Source organism: Bufo bufo, chromosome 1 (genome assembly GCF_905171765.1).
Source record: "Bufo bufo chromosome 1, aBufBuf1.1, whole genome shotgun sequence".
Lineage (NCBI taxonomy): Eukaryota > Metazoa > Chordata > Amphibia > Anura > Bufonidae > Bufo > Bufo bufo.
In genome coordinates, this window is record NC_053389.1 from 118,423,945 (window position 1) to 118,447,966 (window position 24,022).

The following is a 24,022-nucleotide window of genomic DNA, read 5'->3' on the forward strand; positions in this document are numbered from 1 at the left end:
GCAGCAGGCAGGTGTGAGCGCATCTGCACGCACAGTGAGGCGAAGACTTTTGGAAGATGGCCTGGTGTCAAGAAGGGCAGCAAAGTAGCCACTTCTCTCCAAAAAAACCATCAGGGACAGATTGATCTTCTGCAGAAAGTATGGTGAATGGACTGCTGAGGACTGGGGCAAAGTCATATTCTCAGATGAAGCCTCTTTCCGATTGTTTGGGGCATCTGGAAAAAGGCTTGTCCGGAGAAGAAAAGGTGAGCGCTACCATCAGTCCTGTGTCATGCCAACAGTAAAGCATCCTGAGACCATTCATGTGTGGGGTTGCTTCTCGTCCAAGGGAGTGGGCTCACTCACAATTTTGCCCAAAAACACAGCCATGAATAAAGAATGGTACCAAAACACCCTCCAAGAGCAACTTCTTCCAACAATCCAACAACAGTTTGGTGAAGAACAATGCATTTTCCAGCACGATGGAGCACCGTGCCATAAGGCAAAAGTGATAACTAAGTGGCTCGGGGACCAAAACGTTGACATTTTAGGTCCATGGCCTGGAAACTCCCCAGATCTTAATCCCATTTAGAACTTGTGGTCAATCCTCAAGAGGCGGGTGGACAAACAAAAACCCACTAATTCTGACAAACTCCAAGAAGTGATTATGAAAGAATGGGTTGCTATCAGTCAGGAATTGGCTCAGAAGTTGATTGAGAGCATGCCCAGTCGAATTGCAGAGGTCTTGAAAAAGAAGGGCCAACACTGCAAATACTGACTCTTTGCATAAATGTAATTGTCGATAAAAGCCTTTGAAATGTATGAAGTGCGTGTAATTATATTTCACTACATCACAGAAACAACTGAAACAAAGACCTAAAAGCAGTTTAGCAGCAAACTTTGTGAAAACTAATATTTTTGTCATTCTCAAAACTTTTGGCCACGACTGTAGAGTTGTAAACCGCTGTCATTTGCTCATTTTCCCTGGAGCGGCCACTACAGGGGAAAGGTAGTATTACATACAGGTGACCATTCTAAGCTGCTTGTTGGTAGCCATCCACCAAGGCTCATGAAGGAGTTTCCAAGTGGTGGGTCGCCATGTATGATGTCCCTAATCGGGCATATGGAAAGGGGTTGTTGAAATGGGACAATGTCAACACTTGGGTCTAATTGACGTCCATATGCTGTGTGTGTACAACGACTGCGCGCGGACTCACAGAAGTAAATGGTGCCATTAACTCAGGGTCTGCGCACTTTGAAGCTCAGGAAATGCGGCACTTTGGTCCATGTCCTACGTAGACAGAGCCCTCACTGCCGTGTTAAAAAAATGTTCCGCAACATGGATAATAGAGATGTCTAAATAAGGCCTTGTAGATACTTCTATCCACTAGACCAGTAGAAGATCTGGAGTCTGCATACACTTAATGTTCTCCTTGTACGTGTATATAAAACTGTACATTACACTTCCAGGCCTGTATTTTGTTGGGAGCGATTGAGTTAAAATGGTCAAAATCACTGGTCACCGTCAGCGGTATACTGTACAATCACCTAGAGCACCAGCACCCTCTAGTGGGAGCCTGTAAACATGCAGGAGACTGACACTTCATACTGCAGGTAGATAGTACCCTATATTCCACTTGTCTTGCCTGAAATAAAAAAAATAAAAAATTGGTTTAAAGAGGACCAGTCACTTCTCCTGACATGTCAAATACTTGTAATAACAATTCTTGAGAATCTTTCGTCATAACTCTGTAATGTGCTGTTTCACTGTTATTCCTGTTAGAGATTTATTAATAAATTGGCAATTGGGCATTACCAAGTGGAGACGTGTCCCCACACAATCTCACACAGTCCAATCAGTGCGGACAGTCAGATTGTAGGGACGTCCTGACAAGATGAATGGTAATGCCCAGTTGTCAATTTATTCATACATTTCTAGGAGGAATGATAGAGGAATGTCACCACACAGAGTTCTAAGAAAAGATGCTTCCAAATTGTTATAACTTGGTGAATACAAGTATTTAGCAAAACAGTGGTGAGTGTCTCCTTTAACAGTGTAACCCAAATAAAATCTTTCATTGAAACTTGTGCAAATTGTGCAATTGCCTAATATATTGTGCATATCCATTCCTTCCTTTCAAGATCTCAGCTTGTAGTCAATGAACGGGAACTTTCACTGTTTAGATGCAGTGGATAAAAGACATACACCTATGTGTTCATCGCTCGACTTCTGGAAGTAATCAGTGACAATTCCAATTCAATAACTGCAAGCAACCACTAGGAGTTCATATACGAGACGCTGAAGTCATTCTGCTATTCCTCTGACTGGCTCTCTCAATTAGAAGGACTTGTACAGAAAATCTCCAACATTAAATACTGGTGACTCATACTTCAGTCAGCATAATCTGTTTATCACAATCACCACACTGTCAAGGACTTCACGGCGGAAATATGTTGATCGCAATTTGCATGACTGAAGCTATTAGGTGAAATTAAACTGCCTCTGGAGAGGTGTTAGAGCCGCATTGTAAGTGGCAGAGAATAGATGTCGCAGCCCTCCACCTCTATTCAAGTACAGTTTCTCCAATTTGACATAAATAGCTTATTTCACGCCTCTTTTGAACCATAGAAAGGATCTGTAGGCACATACTGTACTTCTGTAAGCTTCCATAGAAGAAATGGAGGCGTTGCCCTTGCTCAGAGAGGCTCTGCTCTCTCCAACTGCCACGCTTTGATTAACAGGGCCAGGTGTGATGATGTTTTCACAGGCTGGCCCTGTCAAAGTGGAGAAGGTGTGGCAGTTAGATAGAGCAATGGTAACGCCCCCGTTGCTCCTAGAGGCTCATTTGCATATATTAAAACATCATTTTTCTCAGCAATGCGAGCACATATGAACATGGGACCAACACAGATGCCTTCAGCTGCTAACATATGAGCCAGTTTCATAGGTACAAATCTGCTGACAGATGCCCTTTAATTCACTAAACATCTCTGGAGACCCTTCAGTGAAAACCACGAATCACAGGCATCAATGAACATTATCCCCCATTCCTAATGAGCAGATACAAGACCTGCAATGGATGGACTGATAACATTACAACAAATATAGTACAGAAGATTTATTAAACCCACAGCAATGACAACCCTGTAAATTACAAAATGTGTGGAATATATTCAGACAGAGAAGGGAATTAAAATTACTTGTATATAACACAAAAATAGTAGAAAAACAAACAAAAAAAACAAAACATGTACAATTATTTCATAGCAACAGTGGCTCCTATACGGGCCGATCAGAACCAATTTGCTTATCTTCATATTGTGGGGGTGGGGTAATAGGCTCAATCTTGGCGATCTCCGCCGTCTTACTCTGACCCGACAGGTTCAGTCTGAATTCTCTCAGGTGAAGTTTGTCAGACTTGATTCTTCTGACGTTCAGAGGCTTTTTCTCTTTGGAGCGAGAATTTGTCCTCTGCGGTTGCTCTTGTTTCGCTGAAGAGGCGTTGGGCCTAGTGGGGGTGGACTCATCCAGTTCAGTCAGGGATTCATAGGAGGGGAGGGTAATGCTCATCCTCTCATGGCGGTCAGTCTCTGTTGCCTCTGAGGCGCTGTACCCGATCCTCATCACTTCCTCATAGCTGGGAGCAGAGTATCGGGGGGAGTCCACGTCTTCATGACTAAACAGAAAATCAGAGAGGAATTATTAAAAGACAAATTCATTATATCCTCTAGGCAAGTGGGCAATGGCTGATGAGCAAGGGGTGGACCTACCTCATTTGCAGCTATAACCAGCACTAGATTTACAACTTACTTCACCCCTTATATCATTGGAGCTATAATAGAGCTGCTTCTACTACTACTACTACTACTACTACTCAGATTTTCACTCTCATCCCGTCTGGTTGAATTTTGCTGCTAACAAAATACCATCAAGTTACCTTATCCAATTCCCATAAGTGGGGCACAGAGGGCATTACTACTACAGTGAAGGGGGCACAGAGGGCATTACTACTACAGTGAAGGGGGCACAGAGGGCATTACTACTACAGTGAAGGGGGCACAGAGGGCATTACTACTACAGTGAAGGGGGCACAGAGGGCATTACTACAGTGAAGGGGGCACAGAGGGCATTACTACAGTGAAGGGGGCACAGAGGGCATTACTACTACAGTGAAGGGGGCACAGAGGGCATTACTACTATGAAGGAGGAACAATGGGCATTACTAATGTGAAGGGGCATAACTATTATGGGGCACAGAGTGGGCATTACTACTGTCCCTGTGCATGTGTCTGTCCCTCTGTGTGTGTGTGTCACCATCACCATGCCCACAGTGTCCCTATGTCTTGACGCAGCTGCATCAGGACGTTCTGTGCGAGGCAAGAAAAAGAAGGAAGAGGAGGCAGCACCGCCAGCATGGAGTCCCATGAGAGAGGCACACTAAGGACGTAGGTAATACTACCACATGATCTACACTAGCGTTATGAGTGGTTTTCCATAGGGCTGCAGGTATCACTACCACATTATCACGACTCCCTGCAAATGCGATGTGCAGAGGCTAAGGCCAGTAATTGGCTGTAGCAGGAACTTTTGCACGGAATATCACTGCTGCGGCAAAGATGATGTCAGTACCAGGAGGACTGGAGCACAGCGCTTGTAGAAACAGCAAAGAAAACAGGGGAGTAGCCATTAATTTGTTATTTTAGGGCATTTGCAGGGGTTGCCCGAGTTTTTATATACCTTGGACAATTCCTTAAAAAATAAATACCGTATATAACTAGGCTTGGTAATGAACAAAGGATTTTGTAAACCACCTCTTTTTGCCAATTTTATTTGGGGTGATCTATGAGCGTCTGTGTTAATCTTTTGATTTCCAACATGGACTTTACTTGGGCTGTCCATGGGAATTTATCTCTTATTTTACCAAATAACACATTACTAAAAAAATTTTTCTAATCAGTTTTTTTTTCAGATTTTTTGCTCTTTTTGAACACGATTATGGGGGCAGCCTTCTTGCCTGAGCCGCTAATATAATTTAGAGCTATGCTTTACAACAACCACATGACCTACATAAACAGTCTATTGATCCAAATTTACAACATTTTGCCTTTTTCCATCACTCAGTGTAGAACTGGGCCTGGCTAGCCTGTCCACTTCATTTAAGCCAATTTTATCAACTGAGGAGATTTAACAAAACTGGTGTAAAGGGAAGAGTGGCTTAGTTGCTCATAACAACCAATCAGATTCCACCTTTCATTCTTCAGAGCTCCTTTGGAAAATGAAAGGTGGAATCTGATTTGGCAAGTAAGTCAGTTTTCCTTTACACCAATTTTGATTAATCTCATCCTCTCAAAAAGTATCTCAAACTTACTCCAGTAAAGGGGAGGTGTAGAAAGTGCAGTAACATCTCAAGACAGAAGTGTTCGACCTAAATTGTACCGTTTCAGAATACGTCGTCTCATGTGTATACATGAATAAAAAGTATCACATCTGGTACCGACTACAAAAATCTCCCTATTGACTTTGGGAGAGTGTTGTGGGCATGCTCTGTGACCTATGCAGAGGTCATTGTGCAGGGAGGGAGGAGGTGATCTGTGAAAATCGCCTAACTGTGAATCCTGACCCTGTATGGTCTATTTTCAGATGCTGCCTTTCATTAGAAAAAAATAAAATAAAAAATGAACTTGATTTAAACAATGATTGATTTTCTTATGACACATTTAAAAACCATGTCCACCTTCGCAACCAAAATTTTTATTGTGCCAATGCATCTAATTAATAATTATGCAATTTTTCAATCATTTTTGATTAAAACTTTCCTAAAAATTTATTTCCACAGCTGCTCCTGTGCAAACGCGTTTATTTATTGTAACAGAACGAACAACCCTGTAGTCGCCTGACCCTGCATTTATGCTTTCTTCCAGCTGCTACCTCTAGGTCACGCACTGACTGCCGGCATAAAGCTGGGAACAGATGGATGAAACTATAAACTGCAGGATAAGGTTTGCAGGGTTTGTTTGTGGTCTGTTAGCATGGAGATGCATAGGTATACAGAATCCTGTAGACCTAAAACTAAAGGAATGTTTAATAAAGACCTAATGCAAAGTTACACTTTTTTCATTTTAGATGCACTGGAAAGAAAAAAAAAAAAAAAAAGTTGTGAAGGCAAGTATACCCTTTAATCCCTTAAGGACTCAGCCCTATTTCACCTTAAGGACTTGGCCATTTTTTGCAAATCTGACCAGTGTCACTTTAAGTGCTGATAACTTTAAAACGCTTTGCCTTATCCAGGCCATTCTGAGATTGTTTTTTCGTCACATATTGTACTTCATGACACTGGCAAAATGAAGTTAAAAAAAATCATTTTTATTTATAAAAAAAATACCAAAATTTACCAATTTTCAAAAAAAATTTGCAAATTTCTAAGTTTCAATTTCTCTACTTCTATAATACATAGTAATACCTCCAAAAATAGTTATTACTTTACATTCCCCATATGTCTACTTCATGTTTGGATCATTTTGGGAATGATATTTTATTTTTTGGGGATGTTACAAGGCTTCGAAGTTTAGAAAAAAAACAATTTTTAGGGACCAGTTCAGGTCTGAAGTCACTTTGCGAGGCTTACATAATAGAAACCAACCAAAAATGATCCCATTCTATAAACTACACCCCTCAAGGTATTCAAAACTGATTTTACAAACTGTGTTAACCCTTTAGGTGTTCCACAAGAATTTATGGAAAATAGAGATACAATTTCAAAATTTAACTTTTTTGGCAGATTTTCCATTTTAATATTTTTTTTCCAGCTACAAAGCAAGGGTTAACAGCCAAACCAAACTCAATATTTATGGCCCTGATTCTGTAGTTTACAGAAACACCCCATATGTGGTCGTAAACCGCTGTACAGGCACACAGCAGGGCGCAGAAGGAAAGGAACGTCATACGGTTTTTGGAAGGCAGGTTTTGCTGGACTGGTTTTGACACCATGTCCCATTTGAAGCCCCCCTGATGCACCCCTAGAGTAGAAACTCCAAAAAAGTGACCCCATTTTAAAAACTACGGGATAGAGTCCAGGGTATATATGATTTTTGGTTGCTCTATATTATACTTTTTGTGAGGCAAGGTAACAAGAAATAGCTGTTTTGGCACCGTTTTATTTTTTGTTATTTACAACATTCATCTGACAGGTTAGATCATGTGATATCTTTATAGACCAGGTTGTCACGGATGCGGCGATACCTAATATGTATACTTTTTTTATTTATGTAAGTTTTACACAATAATATTTTTGAAACAAAAATAAATAATCATGTTTTAGTGTCTCCATATTCTAAGAGCCATAGTTTTTTCAGTTTTGGGCGATTGTCTCAGGTAGGGGCTCATTTTTTGCGGGATGAGGTGACTGTTAGATTGGTACTATTTTGGTGGGCAAACGCCTTTTTGATCGCTTGCTGTTGTATTTTTTGTGATGTAATGTGACAAAAAAATTGTTTATTTAGCACAGTTTTTATTTTTTACGGTGTTCATCTGAGGGGTTAGGTCATGTGATATGTTTATAGAGCCGGTCAATACGGACGCGGCAATACCTAATATGTCTTTTTTTTTTTTTACCTATTTTTTTTTAACTTTATTTGGGGAAAATTACGTTTTTGTTTATTTTTACTTGAAACTTAATTTTTGGGGGTAAACTTTAATTTTGAAACTTTTTTTTTTACTTTCTTTTTTGTCCCACTTTGGGACTTCAACTTTTGGGGGTTTAATCCCTTTTACAATGCATTCCAATACTTCTGTATTGGAATGCATTGGCTGTATGAGTAATACTGTGTGTATTACTCATACAGCTTCCGGCCTGTGAGATCCAGGGGGCTGGATCTCACAGGCTCGTCACTGGAAGGCAGCGCAGATGCCTCAGGAAGGCATCGTGCTGCCTTCCATGCCATCGGGTCCCCCCTACAGCCGCATGGGTGCCCGATGGCACCTCCGATCACCGCCGCCGCATAAGGTAAAAGCCGCAAAGCGCAGGTCTGAATTGACCCCCCCCGGCGTTGTGACAGGATGCTCGCTGAATGATTTCAGCGGACATCCTGTTCCGATCACCGCCCGCAGCGCTGCAATCTAGTTTTAAACTTAGGACGTGCCGGTATGCCCTGAGTCCTTAAGGACTCTGCAAACATGGCGTACCGGTACGTCCTAAGTCCTTAAGGGGATAAAGGCTATGGATGCCATTCTTTATCATTGCATTCTACTCGATGATTAGCCAAAAGGGCTGTTGGAAGGTTCTGTTCCCTGTAACAGATTGCACGATGGGGCGGAAATAGTAAAGGCCACTGACTGGCAGTTTTTTGTTTTTTTTACTGCATTGTACTCATTTTGGGCTAAAACTATTTTTTTTTGCTGATATTTATTAAAAGTTTTGAAGAGTTTTACTTCACACTGAATCTGTCAGAAAACTGCTCTTTCGTCTGAATCCGTAGCCCTTATCTGTACTTTCCTAACAGCTCATAAACACTCCTAGCGAAATTCTTATCAGTTTGATAATGATTTAGTTCAAATGAGTGTTTATGAGTTGTTAGAAGTTTAGAGATAAGGGCTACAGATCCAGACAACAGAGCAGGTCTCTGACGGATTCAGAGTATGAATGCACTGAAAAAGTGAAAGCTGTAGAAGAAAAAACTGCTGAGAACATTTAATAAAGACCAAATCAAAAATGATTTTTAGCCCAAAACAAGCAACGCAATAATAAAAAAAAAAAACTGCCCCAAAAGGTGTCCATAGCTTAATATTTACCCCCTACTGTTTAATCTGTTACTGCAAACAGGACCTTCCAACAGCCCTTTTAGCCAATCAGCCAGAAGTGTAACTTCGCTGTAATGCTAAAATCGGTAACAAGACCCCCCACCGTCCCATGTCACACTTATTATACTAGTGTGTTTTGTTTTTTTAACAAATGGGCTGCCTCTGAATCCCCTATAACTACAGCACAGCCCCCCCCCCCACCTCCCCATACACCCCCTATAGCCAGTAATGCACCAAACTAAGGTTTTATTGAAGCAGCAGGACAGTTTATAGGACCGTGCGAAGGGGGCAACCCCACGGGGCATCACCTCACTACCTCAAAAGTGGGCGCCGGGCAGATGGCGATACAGTTGAATGTTTTTTTGATGTGCACCCTGCCATATTGCAGAAATGAAGACTGTTAGTTGTTGTAGTTAAAGGGGTTGCCTCGTTCCAGCAGATAACATTTAATATTCAGCAATTTTACACTGTGTCAATTCCACACAATTTTAAAAATTTCTGACTGCTGTCATAGAAAAGGAGGGGGTGGGGGGCTTCATTATATGTGCCCTTCCAGAGGATATAAACCTATCTGGGTCATGCGGACATAGAGCTGCACAGCTCGTTACAGTGTATCAGAGCACTCTCTAAGTGGTGTAACAGGTCGTGCACCTTTGTCATCACATGATCAGGAAGGATTTGCATCCTCCGGAAAGAAACTATGTAGGTTTCCATTCAATGACTACAAGCAGAGCAGAGAGGAAAACCTGTCAACGAGGCAGGGGCGGACTGATCATAGACCCTACAGGGAAATTTCCCAGTGAGCGGATGCCCAGGAGGCCGCCTGAGCCCTCCTCATGGCCTGAAAGAAGTAATAAGTCCAAGAGCTGGGAGGGTCAAGTATCTATGTACCTGGTTGGCAGCTAGAGGTGCCCTCCTGACTTCCCAAATTCAACTGTATTGCCATCCTGAGGCAACTGGAGTTGGCAGACAGAGCGTGGTGCTGGCCACCACAGTGGGGCATATTCTGGGGCGGCGTTTTGTGCTTTCTTCTGTCAATTTAAACCCGCCTACATCATGGGACCACTTAGTTTTTTCCAGGGTTACTTTAAGTTCCCAGTCCACCCCTGGAATGAGGTAACTTTGCTAATAATTTTAAATAAAATCCATCTTGTGTGTACACGGCACCTACACAGACCTATGTGTCTCTATGGTGACGGACTGCAACAAGCGCCACCTGATCCTCCAGCCATTCTGACTTCTCGGTGTAGATTACCGGGACACCATTTCTTTTTCCGACTCCTAAATCTTGACCACAGCCACCGGTAAAAGGTAGTAGCTGCGTCTGAGCGGCTCCGATAGGCGTGTATACCGGGAGCTCTACAGATAAACACCACATCTTTCCCGCAGCGAGGAGACAATGCGTCGGGCGTGCCAACATTAATTCCACTTATCACAAGCCCGCTGAGCTCATTTACATACATCCTATTAACAGAGTTTACAGAACCATTTTCTGAGGTCTCCGAGCTTCTCTCGATACGTTCCCCACGACGTTCACCCACAAGCTGGCAGTGCCCAGAGGTCGGCAGAACGCTGTAAATATTTCCAGACCATCACATACCTCAATCGAGGCCTACCTTTTAACCTGTCCCCCTGCATCAGGACTATGCGAGGCGCAGACTCTCGTAGGGTACGGTCCTGTGTGATGGCAGTACCACTGCATTACCCCCTTTTTATTAAGTAGGCTTTAACCCCTTCAGGACAGTCATATTTTGGGCCTTAAATTGAACCAGTCATATTGAATATGCAAGTCCACTCCGCAGCCAGCAGGAGGAGCGGAGCAGATCGATGTATGGTTTTATTTGAAGAGACTTGTAACATTCATTTTAATCTCTTCCCTTGCTACGCTCCTAATCAGTGATTGACAGCTGTCAATCACAGATCACACCGCCCACCGGACTCCTAAACATACAAAGATTAAAGGGCATCTGTCAGCAGATTTGTACCTATGACACTGGCTGACCCGTTACATGTGCGCTTGGCAGCTGAAGGCATCTGTGTTGGTCCCATGTTCATATGTGCCCGTATTGCTGAGAAAAATTATGTTTTAATATATGCAAATGAGCCTTTAGGAGCAATGGGGGCGTTGCTGTTACACCTAGAAGGTCAGCTCTTTCTGCATCTGATGCACCCTCTCCATTTTGATTGACTTTAGGAGAAGTCAGGGCCTGGCGTGATCATGTTTTCACGGCTGAGCCCTATGAATCAAGAGAGGGCGTAGCAGTTGTAGAGAGAGCAGAACCTCTAGGGGTAATGGCAACACACCCGTTGCTCCTAGAGGCTAATTTGCATATATTCAAACTTCATTTTTCTCAGCAATGCGGGCACATATGAACACGGGACCAACACAGATGTCTTCAGCTGCCAAGCGCTCATGTAACAGGTCAGCCAGGTTCATAGGCACAAATCTGCTGACAGATGCCCTTCAATCCCTGCTCTTTATATGTGTAGGAGCCAGGTTCATAGGTACAAATCTGACACATGCCGGACAGGAGTCATAACTTTATCTTTCTGTTGATGTTACTGTATGCGGGCTTGTATTTTGTGGGATGTGTTGAATTTTTCAAAGCCACCATTATTGGATAGGTATAATGTATTTAGGGCTGAAACGATTACTCGATTAAATCAAGTAATTCGACACAAAAAAATCCTCGATGCAAATTTTTTGCATCGAAGATTCGTTTTGTCTCATGTGACCACGGAGCGGGAGTGAAGCGCTTGCTATTACTCCCGCTCCTTGGTCTCCCGCGGCGCTTGGAATACTTACCTTTCCAGCAGGCGGCCTCCGGACACTCCACAGTACGTCCATGGTCCCGCGCTGCTCTGACCTCCTGACGTACGCACGCCGTGACCTGACGCACTGTGTGACGTCAGGAGCAGCGCAGAACGATGGAGTGTCGGCAGCGCCCCTGCTGGAAAGGCAAGTTGGTGAAACCGAGGGGGTGGGGGCGCAACTAAGGCCAGGCGCCTGGAGTGCACAGCGTCATAGAAACCAGTGACGCTGTGCAATCCGGGTGTCAGGAGGAGCATGGCGGCAGAGCTGATGGCACAATGGGGGCGAGGGAGAGCTGATGGCACAATGGGGGCGAGGGAGAGCTGATGGCACAATGGGGGCGAGGGAGAGCTGATGGCACAATGGGGGCGAGGGAGAGCTGATGGCACAATGGGGGCGAGGGAGAGCTGATGGCACTGGGGGATAGTGGAGCTGATGGCACTGGGGGATAGTGGAGCTGATGGCACTGGGGGATAGTGGAGCTGATGGCACTGGGGGATAGTGGAGCTGATGGCACTGGGGGATAGTGGAGCTGATGGCACTGGGGGATAGTGGAGCTGATGGCACTGGGGGATAGTGGAGCTGATGGCACTGGGGGATAGTGGAGCTGATGGCACTGGGGGATAGTGGAGCTGATGGCACTGGGGGGAACTGATGCACTTGGGCTGATAGCACAGTGGGGAACAAAGGGTGTTGGGGACTAATGGCAGGGGGTCTGAGTTTTTATAAAGGAAAACAGTCTATTATCTTTTTCTTATTAGATTACTCGATTAATCGTAAAAAATAAATCGATAGAATACTCGATTACTAAAATAATCGTTTACTGCAGCCCTAAATGTATTAATTAATATTTAATAATTTATTAACTTATTTTTCCTACCTCTTTTTGGGAGGGGTTGTAAAAAAAATGAAAAAATAAAACAGGAAGTTACAACATTCAGCATGTGGCCTAAATAACATGACTGCTCAGCAGAATGATGGTTAAGTCGAAGTTGACCATAACTGATGAGCATTCTGGAGGAGACCAATCCATCACAAGGCTTGTCTGACAACACTGACACTGAATGCCATTGAGCAGCCTGCTATGTAATATAATACACGCAAGCTGCAGAAGCCAAACTGTGCACCGTTAACAAAAAAAACTATTACAAAAAAGAAAAGTTTTCCTCCCAAAATACTGTACATGCAAATCCATTAAAAAAATATATAAATAAATAATAATAATAATAATAATAAATAATAATAATAATAACTAAAACGTGTCCATATCTTTTAATGGAACATTCAAAACTCCCGAAATCCTGTTATATGTTTCCACATATGTTTCCAGATATCCAAAATGCACATTACATTTGGGATATCTTTCTAGACTTCATCTACTGTTATAAACAAGTTTTCTAAAACTGTCTGATAATTAAAGGGGGTGTGCCAAATTCTAAAAAGTTAGGATAGGGGGTGACCATCTGATTTGTGGGGTCTGACCACTGGTACCACCACCAATCACAAGAACGTTCTATATCAGACTGGTGGAGACAGCCCAGTACAGAGCTCCGCTTTCTCCGGCACTCCCTTTGAGATGAATGGAGCTACAGAGGTGATGTGCAGCTGATGGGACCCCCACTGATCGGAGGGTTATTTTCGATCCTGTGGATAGGTGACAACTTTAGAACTTTGAACATATTCAGAATCAGTCTCCATTCCTTTAAATGCCGTATTGGATAGCCCTTAGTGTTTCCTCACATGCTACTTTTTTGTTTTTGTACAAGCATTTCTAGTGGCATTTTAGTTGTAATAAGCTTTTTTTTTTGCCCTGGCATTTTTGCAGTGTATGTAGACTTTTCAATATTCCTCTCCATGACAACATCAGGACTGATAAGAAAAAAAAAAGAAAAAAATGAAAATCCCATAAAAGACAATCTTGCCAGGCTTGGTGTAATCAGAGACCTTTTTTTTTTTCCTCCATGGACTCTTTTAACCCTTTCTAAAAGGAACGTCCTCCCATTTCCTTTCTGGAACTCTCACTATGGACTTTTTTGACTCTTTAAATGATTGTCTCTGCTACTTTACAGTCAGAATAAGGAAAAGGGTTAATTACCCGCATTTACTGAAATTGTACTGTACAGTGCAACAACCTTATGAAACCCTGGTTTATGTAGAGTTCCGGCATCAGCCAGCAGGGGGCAGCGTTATCGATTTGTGCACCTAATATGCTGGGAGTCTTCACGTTTCGCTCTAGGAGTCTGACTTACTGGGCATTTCTTTTCTCTACACAGGGAGGGAGAAAGCTGCATTCCTGTCCACGAGACACTTCATCACAATAGCAGAAAAATCAATGGGTCTCTGGGTCATTATATGCTGTAGTTATTTTGCTCAATCTCAAGCACAGCTCAGCGAGACAGCAGCTCTCTCTCCAGGAGAGATAAAACCATCTCTATTTATTAAGAAATACTAAAGATAAGTGCCAGGATACAAATTAAATGGGCGATCAGCACCATGTTAATGGGATCTGCCGCCGCTCGTCTCCGCTCTCTTCCCAGTGTGTACGTGAGGCTGTGCCTTCAATAGGTTTTAGAGCTGAAGATCGGTTTTAAAATCATGTTTGGTCATCTTCTCTCTCCTTTACCCAATGACATTGAAATAGCTATAATGGTAGGGCTGCCATTATGCCATACGTTCTTAAAGGAGCGCTACACCTAAAATAAGTGGGGTATAAAAGTGCAGCCTCGTAAGAGATGCTAATATGTCAAGCACAATAAAAAAAAAAAAGATTATATATATATATATATATATATATATATTATATATAGAGAGAGATAGATAGATAGATAGATAGATAGATATTAATATTAGGATGGGTAAGATTAAAGGGATTCTGTCACCTCTTTTTACCCTGTAGAGATGCGGACATGCATGGCTAGATCGCCGCTAGCATGTCCGCAATATACCTGTCCCATATCTGAGTGGTTTTATTGAGTGTAAAAAATTATTTGATATATATGTAAATCAGCCTGGTAAGAAGCCCCAGGGGCTGCACTAACTGTTCTGGAGCCCAGCCATGCCCCCTGTGAAGGAGCCCAGCACTGCCTGTATCCACGAATCTCCTCCTTGCTCACAAAGTCAGATCGCAGTAATCTCGCGGTGCGAGCTCGCGCATGCGCAGTTCTTCCTTCCCTGAGGCTGATGCCGACACTGCGCATCGCGAGATTATGGCAATCTGACTTTGTGAGCAAGGAGGAGATTCGTGGATACAGGCGGTGCTGGGCTCCTTCACAGGGGGCATGGCTGGGCTCCAGAACGGTTAGTGCAGCCCCTGGGGCTTCTTACCAGGCTGATTTACATATACGGTATAAAAAAATCTTTTTTTACACTCAATAAAACCACACAGAGCTATGGGACAAGTATATTGCGGACATGCTAGCGGCGATCTAGCCGCGCATGTCCGCATCTCTATAGGGTAAAAAGAGGTGACCTAACACTTTTTTTAAAGGGATTCTAATTTATAACTGATCACATTAGAATAGTACCCCTTAAACTGCTCTACCCATTAACTGTTCCATTTAGAGTGCCCCCATGAGCAGCAGGCAGACTCCTTTACATCTAATATATAAAGAGAGAGTGTGTGTGTGTGTGTGTGTGTGTGTGTGTGTGTGTGTGTGTGTGTGTGTGTGTGTGTGTGTGTGTGTGTATATATGTCCGCTCAAGGAATCCGCACAGTCGCATTTACAATCATGAAATTTGGCACACAGGTACATCAGGTGTCCGGGAAGGTTTTAGAACAAGTCTCAGCTCTCTAGGACGTACCGTTCCTGAGAGAGGCCCAAAAAATGCATTAGCCAATAGAAGCTTGGTCACATGACCCTTATCGGCCAATAGAAGCTCGCAGGCCGTTAACCTCCACATACAGTTTTACTCCAGGTTTCCATGTTAAGGGGGCGGGCCTCTGTAGAGGTCACTGTCAAGGAGTGGTATGCTGTGAAAGTCACTGTTAAAGGGGAAGGCTGCTGTAAAAAGGTCAAAGTTAAGTGAGTGGGCTGCTGTGGAGGTCCAATTTTAAGGGACGGGGCACTGTGGGGGGCTGGGGAGGTCACTGTTATAGTGGATAGTGTTGATATCTTTTAACGACACACACAAACATTAAATTAAATAGATTAAATATACCCGAGCGAAGCCGGGTCCTTCAGCTAGTTAGTACATATACACAGTCGAGTCACATTATTACGTCCACTTCCTAGGTCTGCAGTGTGTAGCTCATGAAGGAAGTCCCGGTGGTGAGCTGGCTCGATGGGTATATAAGGTGTGATAGGCTGTCTGCACACACATCCCTCGCTGCTGTCATGGGTTAGGCTACTTTCACACTAGCGTTAAAGTTTTCCGGTATTGAGTTCCGTCATAGGGGCTCAATACCGGAAAAAAAACGCTTCGGTTTTGTCCCAATGCATTCTGAATGGAAAGGAGGGGGCCAGGACTCTGATAGCGAGGATTCTCTTCCGCTGGTCACTAATAAAAGAGGGGTGGCAGAGGCGTGCTCTAAAGAGGCGCTTCCCTGCGACATATCCCCCTCTGGGTTTTCATTTGTCCATGTCAGTGAAAGAAAAGATATGGAGAAATGAATTTGTTGATATACTAATCTCTGTTGCCTACATTTAAGGAGTTTGTAGTTAAATTGGAGAAACGGGAGGAAAAATCGGTAGAGGATAGGAGATGTCCGATCCCTCGGACTTTTAATAATTGGTTGTAGGTTGTATTGTATTTATTGTAGCGTAATGGAAGAGAAGTTCCCCCAGAGATGTTCAGGCCTCTTTCAGCATTTGGACAACATCTTAGAGGCGTATAAAAATTGGTTGGTTTACCTATGATGAGGGTGTTCGGCAGAGGCTAGCGGTTTACCCTAGTATGTGATGGGGCACAAAGTATGTGGGTTTGCGGCTTAACTCATTGGTACCGCTGCGTTCATCCTTTTCTGCTCCTAAGCAGCAGCCTCCTCCAGCAGTCTTCTATGTTACGGAAAGGCACCTGCTTTGCGTTTAATGAGGATCAGTGCCGATGGCCTTCCTCCTGTAAATATCGCCACGAATGTGCATTTTGTGGGGGCAGCCACCCCATGGTGCGTTGTTTTAAGAAAGCAAAATTTCCTCACTCAACCTTCTACCAGGGAATTTATTGCAAAAAGCATGGACGCCGGTAAAACTGGAGATCATGTGTCCTTGGCTAGAACAGTATCGAAGGCGCAGGATGGCGGATCTGCTTGTTGATGGTTTTTCGGTCGGCTTTTGCCTTCCACTGGTGGTGCAGTCCAGGTTGGAGAAGGAGTTGGCATTGGATCGGATCGCTGGTCCTTTCCCATGCCCTCCTCTTGTTAACTTCCGGATCTCTCCATTAGGTGTCGTACCAAAAAAGGAGCCTAATGCTTATTGTCTAATTCATCATTTATCTTTTCCCTATGGGCATCGTTGAATGAGGAGATTGTTAGGGTATTGTGTTCTGTTAAATATGCTACATTTGATTTGGCAGTAGATCTGGTGCGTAGCTATGGGAAGGGGGCGTTAATGGCGAAGGCGTACATTCAGTCGGCTTTTCGCTCATTGCCGGTACACCCTTCTGCTTTTAGTTCACTTGGTTTTAATTTTCAGGGTTCTTTTTATTTTGATAAGTGTTTACCAATAGGATGTTCGTTATCTTGTTTTTATTTTGAAGTTTTTTCTTCTTTTCTAGAATGGGTGATCGCAGTAAGGCTATGTTCACATCAGCGTTCAGCCTTTCCGTTCTCCTGCTCCATTATAGGAGCAGGAGAACGGAAAGGACGGCTTTGGCACATAACTGAGCCAAGCGGAGCCTACGGACCCCATAGACCCCCATAGACTATAATGGGGTCCGTTAGGTTTCCGCTCAGATGATGATTTTGGAGCGGAGACAAAAGTTGTGCATGCAGGACTTTTGTCTCCACTCCAAAATCATCTTCTGAGCGGAAACCTAACGGACCCCATTATAGTCTATGGGGTCTGTAGGCTCCGTTCGGCTCAGTTATGAGCCAAATCCGTCCTTTCGGTTCTCCTGCTCCTATAATGGAGCAGGAGAACGGAAAGGCTGAACGCTGATGCGAACAAGGCCTAAGTAACATGCGGAGATCTGTAACGCATTATTTGGATGCTTTTTTGTTTATGGGTCCGGCTGACTCTTTGGTTTGTTCAGATCTTTTGAATTCCTTTTTTTCCTATCTGTTCAGAGTTTGGTGTCCCTTTAGCGGTAGATAAGACTGTTTATCCGGTTAATTGTTTAGAGTATTTGGGAATTGTTATCGACTCTGAAGGGAGAGTTTCGTCTCCCGGTTCAGAAGGTAGCCAAGATATGTTCTGCTATAGGAATGTTGTGAAGTAAAAGAAAAGCAGCAGTGAAGGAGATTCAGTCTTTAGCATTTGCTTCTAGGGTTATACCAATGGGTCGTGTTTTCTGTCGGCAGTTGGCGGCTAGAGTTCCGGGGCTGCGTAATCCATTTTTTCATGTGCGTCTGTGCAGGGAGGTTAAGGAGGATTTGTCCATCTGGTTAGATTTTTTTCAACAATATAATGGTCGTTCTTATTGGCAGGAAGAATGTCTTGGCTCCTGCTTTGGAGTTGTTTACAGATGCGGCTGGTTTCTGTGGCTTTGGAGCATATTGAAAGGGTCACTGGTGTGCGTCAAAATGGCATCCATCTTGGGTTGCACATGGAGTAACGGAGAATAATTGTTTTACTGGAATTGCTCCCTGTTGTGGTGTCCTTGGTTTTATGGGGTAGGTTTTTCTCTAATAAAAGGATTTTTCTGCATACTGATAATAAAAGGGGTTTTGTTCGCGGGTAATTGTTTGTCGTCCAAGTGTCTATTAGTTGTTAAATTGTTACGTCAGTAGGTTGTTCTTTGTTTGAAATTAAAGGGGTTCTGCACTTTCATTTAACTGATGATCTATCCTCTGGATAGATCATCAGCTTCTGATCGGCCAGGGTCCGACACCCAGGACCCCCGCGATCAGCTGTTTAAGAAAGCAGTGGCGCTCCAGCAGCACCGCGGCCTTCTCACTGTTTACCACCAGGCCGCCGGCCCACTGCAGTCACGACTAGTATCAACTAGCGTGGGCGCGGCTAAGCTCCATTCAAGTGAACAGAGCTTAGCCCCGCCCACGCTAGTTGATACTAGTCGTGACGTCAGTGGGCCGGCGGTAAACAGTGAGAAGGCCGCGGCGCTGCTGGAGCGCCGCTGCCTTCTCAAACAGCTGATCGGCGGGGGTCCTGGGTGTCGGACCCCCGCTGATCAGAAGCTGATGATCTATCCAGAGGATAGATCATCAGTTAAATGAAAGTGCAGAACCCCCTTTAAATATTTCGGTTAAATCTAGGCATATTCCGGGTATGAATAATTTTATTGCTGACTCGCTTGCTCGTTTTCAGTTTCAGACTTTTCGCACGTTGGCAAGCGGGGACGACCAAGAGGGGAAATTGTGTCCTCCATATCTGTGGAATCTTATTTGGTCTTAGGGATGTCATACTTGCAGTCTTCGGTGGCTCCGGCTACTTGGTTGGATTATGTTCGTTCATGGGGTAAGTGGTGCCGTTTTGCGAAGTTTAGGGGTTGGTCCCCTTTTGTTCTTTGGCTTTATTCTTCTGTTTGTCGCTTTTTTGGGAGCAATTTGCGCATTCGACAGTTGTGAGGGTTCTGTCTGGGGTTTAATTTTTTCTTAGGGTTTTGGGTGTTCCTGCGTTTTTGGATTATTTCTTGGTTAAGCCAATCTTGGAGGGTTATAAGGCAGGAAACTGTTATCCTGATAGCAGGTGCCCTATTTCTCCCTGTTTGTTATCATCTCTATGTCATGTGACGTCTGCGGTTTGCTTTTATGCTTATGAGGCTTTGCTTTATTTCAGTGGTTTTTACGAGCATGTTTTTTTGTGCTTTCCAGATCAGTGTGCTCCTTCCGAAGAACAGAGGGTCTGGTGTTGGTCTGGCCTTGGAAAACGTACATGTGCATCGTAGCCATGTTTAGTTTTTTCTCCAAAACTCTAGGACGGATCGTTCAGGTAGGGGTTCGTGGGTCCGTGTGGGCAGAATCCAGTCGAGTGACATCTGCCCGGTAAGTATGCTATCCTGTTATTGGCAATGTAGGCCATCGGGTGGTGTTCTGTTTTTTATTCATGCCGATTCTTCCCCAATAGCACAATATCAGTTCAGAGCAGTTTTGTCCAAATGCTTGCAAGAATTGGGTTTGCAGGAATTTAATTTTACATCACACTCATTCAGGATCGGGGCGGCAACTACGGCTGCGCTGTCTGGTCTGAGTGAATCGCTGATTAAAAGAATGGGAAGATGGTCTTCTAATCGCATTAAGCTTTATATTCGCCCCTTTCTTCAGGTTGTCTAATGCTATGTTTTTTTCGATAGTTTTCACAGGAATCACCGTATGGATCACCGGCCATTCCTTTGTGCACAGAAGAACACTAGGAAGATCATACAATGATAACCTTTCATTCTCAAAAGATGAAGTTCGTATTTATTGGAACGGGGTTAGGGGACTTCGATGGGACGGAGTGATGGATGTAATTTTAGAAATGTGTTCATTGTATCCGGAAGTTATTTTTAATGCGGGCGGCAATGATGTGGTCAAGGTAGGCACTATCGATTTAGCCTTTGGTATAAAGCGGACCATGGTTACAACCAGGCGGTTGTTTCCTGACTCCAGACTGGTTTTCTCTAAAATGGTTCCTCGTTTATTATGGTAATCGTATGCGAATTGTAAGTATTTTGATTAAATTAGGATTTGCATAAATAGAATTATGGCTCATTTTATGGCGCTAGTGTGGGGATATTCTTTTAGACACATGGACTTGGAAGGAGGTGTGCCCAGCCATTATTTTTCTAGATAAAATACATCTTTCGGATATTAGTTTGGATATCTTTAATTTGGACTTGCAAGCTATGATCGAGTTAGCTGTTGGTGGGGTGGGGCCCATGCCTCCTGTGTAGGCGGCATGGTCCAGTGGGTAAAGTCGCTCGCAACAAGTGGTGAGCGGACGAGATGATGCAGGTATTTAGGCCGAGCTTATGGCTGGTCGAATTCAGTGGTTAAGTTAATTTAAGATAAATGGTTAATGTTTGAGCTATTCTTTAAAAAAGTTGGCCGTGGCCTAATTTTATTCATAATTATCATGTGTCCATGTGTGGTTTTTATTTTATTTTAATTAAGGTTAGTCTGTTTAATTTAATCAGATAAGGTTTAAATATGATCTATAATCCCATGTTAGGATCCCGAAATTACATATGGAGGGATCCTCATGGGATTATGATTATCCCTGAGGTAGTCTAGGGCTCGTTTTGGCTGGAATTCTCTTGCCAAAAAGCTGCGGTCAAGTTGGCTTAAAATAGCCTGGTTGCTGGGTTGAGGCAGATAACTCGGGATTGGCTAATGGGATATCCTATAGTAAGATGGTTGCTGGGGCTAGAAAGTTTAAGGGGCCCAGCAACAGTTAAAGCTTTGGAGAGTAGGTGTGGGGTGGTGTTTGGAGAATGATACATATTTACGGTGGCTGCCAGCCAAGCCGCATATTAGTATCTGCTGCTGCCCCGCCCGCCCTTTAATTTGTTTGTCACGGTCACTTTATTAGAAGGAGGTGTAAGGTCGCTCGCAACAAGTGGTGAGCGGACGAGATGATGCAGGTATTTAGGCAGAGTTTATGGCTGGTCTAATTCAGTGGTTAAGTTAATTAAAATTATATGGTTAATGTTTGAGCTATTTATTTAATAAAGTTGGCCGTGGCCTGATTTTATCCATAATTATCATGTGTCCATGTGCTGTTTTTATTTTAATTAAGGTTAGTAGATTTAAGTTAATCAGATAAGGTTTAAATATGATCTATAATCCCATGAGCGCTTCCATTGTGGAAGTGCTCATCTCCATAGTCATCTGTATCGCCATCCTCAGGACAGCGATACAGATAGATGTGCTGCAGCAGGGCAGGGGAGGGAGAGGCGTCTCCCTTCCCCGTTCCTCTGATAGGCTGCAGGCACTAGGCCTGCAGCCTATCAGAGGCCGGTACAGGCGGCGCGATGATGTCATCGCGCCGCCTGAGCCGTACAGCACGGGACACAGGCCGTAAGAGGCCAGCATCCCATTGCTGCCAGCCTGATTGAAGATAAGTATAAGTGTTTATTTTTTTATATGGTACTCTTTACTGCCACATGATTGGGGTGCATCTATGGGGGCACTTGTTACTGGCACATGATTGAGGGGCATCTATGGGGGTACTTGTTACTGGCACATGATTGGGGGCATCTATGAGGGTACTTGTTAGTGGCACATGATTGGGCGGCATCTATGGGGGCACATCTTACTGGCACATTATTGGTGGCACTGTGGGGGAATCTATGGGTGCACTTACTGGCACATTATTGGGTGGCACTATGGGGGCATCTATGGGAGCACTTCTTACTGGCACATTATTGGGGGCATCTACTGAGGCCACAAAAGGGGCATTTTATACTTGCAAATTATGGGGGACACTGAGGGCATCTACTGGGGCACTATATAAGGGGCATTTTATACTGGTACATTATGGGGGGCACTAGGAAGAAGGGGGAGGGGCACTATGGGGACTTTAGCTCAACTGGGGGCATTAATAGGAGGTATTTTTTGCATTGGCACATTATAAGGAGAATTATTACTACTGGGGGGCATTATGATGGGCTCTATTACTACTGGGGTCTATGGGGAACATGATTACTAGTATGGGCACTATGGGAGCATTATTACTTCTGGGGCACACTGGGGACATGTTGGGGGCACTGTAGGAGCACTATTACCACCATGTGTGCTCTAGCAGAGAATCATTTCTATTGGTGGGACTTTTGGGAGCACTATTACTGTGGGGGCACCTTGGCCCAGTATTAGCTTACCACAATTATTTTTGGGGGACGTTATGCTTACACTATTAGGCCCCTTGCAGACGAGCATGTCCGGATGCGTTGCGTCTGCAATCAGTGAAAATCGTGCGAGTAGTTTGCCTGCGATTGCGTTCCGATGTTCAGTTTTTATTGCATGGGTGCAATGAGTTTTGCACGTGCGTGAAAAAAAAAAAACACTGACTGTGGTACCCAGACCCAAACCCGGACTTCTTCACTGAAGTTCGGCTTTGTGTTAGGCATTCTGTACATTTTAATATTTTCCCTTATAACATGGTTATAACGGAAAATAATAGCATTCTTAATACAGAATGCTTACTAAAATGTAGATTGAGGCGTTAAAAAATTTAAAAAATTAACTTACCTGTTCCAATTGATCGCGCAGCCGGCATCTCTACTTGCTTCTTCTTTCAGGACCTGCAAAAGGACCTTTGGTGACGCAATCGCACGTAATATCTTCATTCAGCAGGACCTGCGCTGACGTCACCGCACTCACCACGTGGTGAGCGAGATTACGTCACCAAAGGTCCTTTTGCAGGTCCTCAAAGAAGAAACATGAAGAGGATACTGGCTGCGTGATCAATTGGATAAGGGGAGTTAATTTTTTTTATGTTTTAACACCTCAATCTACATTTTACTATGCATTCTGTATTAAGAATGCTATTATTTTCCCTTATAGCCATGTTATAAGGGAAAATAATACAGGGAATACACTTTAATGGGGTCCGGGGTTGCTTTCATCCCCATCATCTCCTAGCAACCATGCGTGAAAATTGCACAGCATCCGCACTTGCTTGCGATTTTCACGCATACCCATTAATTTCTATGGGGCCTGCGTTACGTGAAAAACGCAGACTATAGAACCTGCTGCGATTTTCACGCAACGCACAAAAGATGTGTGAAAATCACCGCTCATGTGCACAGCCCCATTGAAGTGAATGGGTCCAGATTCAGTGCGGGTGCAATGCGTTCACCTCACGCATTGCACCCGCGCGGAATTCTCGCCCGTGTGAAAGGGGCCTTAGTGTCAGGGGCGCTATTTGCTGGGTGCAGTTATTTTAGGGCACTGTGCCATTATTGAAGGGCACTATCTGCATGGTACTACTATTATCAGGGGGTTTATCTGTTTCTGCAGTGTAGTATTGGGGAGCACCCGGCACAGTATTGGGGCGTGGTAGGATGATTTGTCCAGAAGATGGAAGGATGATGGAAAAGTAGTAAATTAAGATTTTGTTTGTCAAACTAGAGACGAGAAATGGTGGTCTGGTCCAAAGGTCTGAAAGGAGAAGATGAGGAAAGAGAACATCTACATCAAAGATTATACTGGATGTAAGAGGTAAGTGGCGCTGTATTACCCTGTATGTAGGGGTGGATGGAGGGGTTAGTAGTACAGTACTATCTGCACATTGTAAGAAAAAAAAAAGCAATCTGCAAAAGACTATATATTGGTGTCAGAAGTTGTGCTTTTTTAATTTTTAGAATAATGATACAGCCATTTTATTTGATACTTTTGT

General features: G+C 43.7%; 1 protein-coding gene across 1 annotated transcript in view; it reads right to left on the bottom strand.

Moving 5' to 3' along the window:
* Positions 1 to 3,083: 3,083 nt before the first annotated feature.
* Positions 3,084 to 24,022, bottom strand: part of TMEM51 (transmembrane protein 51) — a 92,896-nt gene continuing 71,957 nt past the window's right edge. Inside the window, exon 3 of the mRNA XM_040428787.1 lies at positions 3,084 to 3,656. Coding sequence (XP_040284721.1) covers positions 3,260 to 3,656 — 397 coding nt within the window. The 3' untranslated portion in view covers positions 3,084 to 3,259. The remainder of the gene's footprint in view (positions 3,657 to 24,022) is intronic.